Source organism: Palaemon carinicauda, chromosome 17 (assembly GCF_036898095.1).
Source record: "Palaemon carinicauda isolate YSFRI2023 chromosome 17, ASM3689809v2, whole genome shotgun sequence".
Lineage (NCBI taxonomy): Eukaryota > Metazoa > Arthropoda > Malacostraca > Decapoda > Palaemonidae > Palaemon > Palaemon carinicauda.
The window spans coordinates 70,468,163-70,471,969 of NC_090741.1; the positions used below are offsets into that span (position 1 = coordinate 70,468,163).

At 35.0% G+C, this 3,807-nt stretch overlaps 2 protein-coding genes across 2 annotated transcripts; both read left to right on the top strand.

The window, feature by feature from the left end:
* The first annotated feature begins 258 nt into the window (after positions 1-258).
* LOC137656861 (uncharacterized) lies at positions 259-3,044 on the top strand. Its single transcript, XM_068391226.1, has 2 exons — positions 259-496; positions 1,825-3,044. The coding sequence occupies exons 1-2, from the start codon at positions 317-319 to the stop codon at positions 1,885-1,887; spliced, it is 243 nt and encodes an 80-aa protein (XP_068247327.1). The 5' UTR covers positions 259-316; the 3' UTR covers positions 1,888-3,044.
* Positions 503-1,816, top strand: LOC137656860 (uncharacterized). Its single transcript, XM_068391225.1, has one exon. The coding sequence runs from the start codon at positions 629-631 to the stop codon at positions 1,298-1,300; it is 672 nt and encodes a 223-aa protein (XP_068247326.1). The 5' UTR covers positions 503-628; the 3' UTR covers positions 1,301-1,816.
* Positions 3,045-3,807: the final 763 nt, after the last annotated feature.

The window sequence follows — 3,807 nt, forward strand, 5'->3', positions numbered from 1 at the left end:
TTTTTTTTTTCATAAGCATAATTGTCTTGAATTAACTTGAATTTACCCATCTTCCTGATAAATATCTCCTTAAATTTACTCATCCTCTTGGTAAATGTATCGAATTTACTCATTCTCTTGATAAACGTCGTTTTTAATTTATCCATCCTCTTGATAAATGTTTCATTGAATTACTCATCCTCTTGCCAAATGTCTTTAAATTTACTCATCCACTTGACAAATGTCTCTTTGAATTTACTCATCCATTTCTCAAACAACCAACTGAAAAATTCCTTTTGTATTTCAGAAAAAGATCGCTGATGCTGTGAGAGTTGGGATGGGCGGAGGCCTGTGCTTCTGCGGAATCAACATGTACTTCAAAAATGAGAAGTTCTACGACGACTGGGTCATGCCCCTCTTCAAGAAGATGGAGCCCGAGACGGCCCACGTCATGGCCAAGAAAGCAGCCAAGTACAACCTCGTGCCTGTCTCGAAACTGGAAGAATCCAGATTATTGGTGAGTACTCAACCACAGTCGTCCAGTAAAATCGATGTCGATAGCGAGTCTCTAAGCGAGCAAGACAGCGACAGAGATAACAAAAGCTTCGACGGGATTGAGAGAGAATTCGACGGTGCCAGTGAAGAGCTAATGAGTCCTCCGTACAAAACCCCAGAGGAACTGGGTTTCAGCTCAAACTTGAACTGCATAACCAGAGTTTACGACTCTGAGTTTGAGCCTGATGATTCCTGCCCAGGAATCTGCATTGAAGACTCTACCAATGGAAACGACAACTCCTTAGGCTGCAACTCAAATTCCTGTAATCATTGCAACTCCTGTAAAAACAACAACATCAAATTCCCCACTGGAGAGCCCAGAACCGGTGGAATCATCAGGAAATCATATCTAAACGAAATGAACCACTACAGAAATGACTTGAGAGCCTGTGAGTCTCCCAAGAGTGAAAGAAATTGCGTCACTCCAGATTCCCCTTCATTAAGTATGAGGGTTAACATTGCTTCACCCTTGAGGAGTAGCAAGATGTCCCTGGCCACTGTAGTTGATGGCACAAACCCTGCCTATGACCAGGAGCGCGTTGAGGAAATAGACTTGGTAGATAACAAAGTTGACGTAGAATGTAATTGTCAAATCGAAGAATGTATAGTTAGCTGTAAGTATGACGATGGCAGCAGAACAGATATTGTTCATATCATCAACAACGCTGAGGGGGGTTGCAGATGTGGAAGAAATGCAAACGGAACAGTCGCTGTGCCAACTGTAGCCGAACAGTGTAATATCACAGGTCCCATTGCTTCTGTTTAGCTCAAGACCATTTCTATTTTGTAATCATCTATTGCTATGCAGATAAAAAAAAAAAACATATCTAACTACGTCTCACTGAATTATAGGTCGATATTTTTTTCACAGAAATCAAGCAAACTCTATTCATTGGAGGGATCTTTCACAAAACTAGATGGATACTGTTTATTGATGACTCTGAAAATGCCACGTGGCTTCTGACTGATACGCTTATAATGATAAAACGAGGACTCATTACTTAGAGAGCTGCCGTTAAGCACTGCATGGCATAAACAAAGATTTATAGTAAAGGCAATGGATACCACAACCAATTCTACTGCCTTGCATGACAAATGCTTAGCTGAAAATGCATGGTTTATAAGGTGTTATCGGTTCTTATTCTATAATTTTGTTTTAAAAATTTATTTATTTGCTTCAAATATGATTTTTTATTTTGAATTAAGTTATAAACCATTTATTTAATTTGGCAAACTTTTTATTATTTATTTGCTTTCATGTTTCCCTTTGTTTTCTTTTGGTTTCAACAGACTCCACCATCTTCCTCTACCTGTACGTGTTCTGCACCCATTGTGGGAGAAGTCCTGACGTAGCGATTTCGTCGCAAAGACTCATATCTGAACCAAAGCCTTCATTATGAAGTGACTTCCCTCAAAGCCTGAGGAGACTTTTGGAGGTCATGGAGAAAACATAATACCAGCCTACTGCAGTAATCTTAATAGCAAAACCCAGACCTACAAGAACTTAGCTTACTTGGGTACTATGCCTCCTGAGAACATTATACAGTATAAGCCTAGGCTAGTTAGAATATACTCTATTTATGACCAGTTTCTAGGTTATCATATTCAGTAGATTCTGAATTATAATACTAACCCTCTCAGTATCTAGTCAACAGGAAATGCTCTAAATTAGAGCCAATATATTAACCTTAAAAATTATGTAAGCGAGCTGACAAGAATAGAATTGTACTTGTATAAAACATACCAGTCAATTTCACAGTTGTTAAGAACTTTGATTTGACTGTAATTATGTGCGACTGAATCTTACATGGTACATCAGTTACAGCTCAGTTGAATTTCATTGTAAATATTTTAGATATTCACTCTATGTTGCCAAACTTTGCATTTGTATTGAGGTGTATTTTTTTTTTTTTTTTTTTAATCAGAGGCTAAGTTAGGGTGATCAAGAAATGCGAACTAGGTTAACGATTTAGAGCTGTGCTATACTTTCAATAAGTTGCCAACATTGACGAGTCTCTATCTGAACTGTAACTACTAATTAATAACATTTTTTTTTCACGAGAACAGAACCTAAACTCAAAACTTGCAAATTAAAGTAATTTTCAATTCAATTTCAATTCTGTTAAGAAAAAAAATACTCATAGGAGCAAGTTGTAAACCTAAGGACTTACTTTTAAATAATTTACATCAAGATTACAAATAATTAAATAGGGATAAGTTAACCAATTCTGTGAACTCAGTTAAAGATTGCAAACCTTAAGTACGAACTTCAAGAAGAAAACGAATACTTCAGAGGATGGTATGATCTAGACTAGAGAAGGGTGTCCTTGCATGAAACTTGTTACGTTAAGTTGCTTTTTATTTATCTGAAAGTGATTCTAACTTCAGGTTTCCATATTCGCGACCATGATTTTATTTTTCCACTTTAGGTAGCTCACTTGAACTTTCATGTTAAGCTTTGCTTTTTATGACATAACCCATTTGTGATATATAAAGTTTTTATTCTTTTAGGCGATGTGTTTGAATTACGACACCCACTTACCACATGGTATTTAGCATGGCACATATACAGCTGACGCTCGTTTTGAAAGAGTTTCTATATAAAATGAGAGGGAAATGTGTGTTCGTGCGTGTGTGTGTGTAAATACAAACTCAAAGAGTTTTCTAGTGTGAATGAAAGTTTAGCTTTTGGCTGTTATTGAAAGCACACAAAAACCTGCAAGCATATGGCTGTTGACTGGAGCGAATGGCATTTGTGTTTTATGAAGTGTGTGTTTACTATATATATATATATATATATATATATATATATATATATATATATATATATATGTGTGTGTGTGTGTGTGTGTGTATATATATATATACATACATATATATATGTATATATAAATATATATATATATATATATATATATATATATATATATATATATATATATATATATATATATGTATGTATATATACACACACACACACACACACACACATATATATATATATATATATATATATATATATATATATATATATATATATGTGTGTGTGTGTGTGTGTGTATATATACATACATATATATATATATATATATATATATATATATATATATATATATATATATATACCGGGGCACGTCGTGTGATTTAACCCAAAGCAACAATCCATATCATGAAATGCCTGAATATCCTTCGGAGATTAAACATCTCCAATTTGCCTTGATTGTACATGTACTGGCAGGCCCGTACAGTTGGCCTCTCTCATACCTGATACAC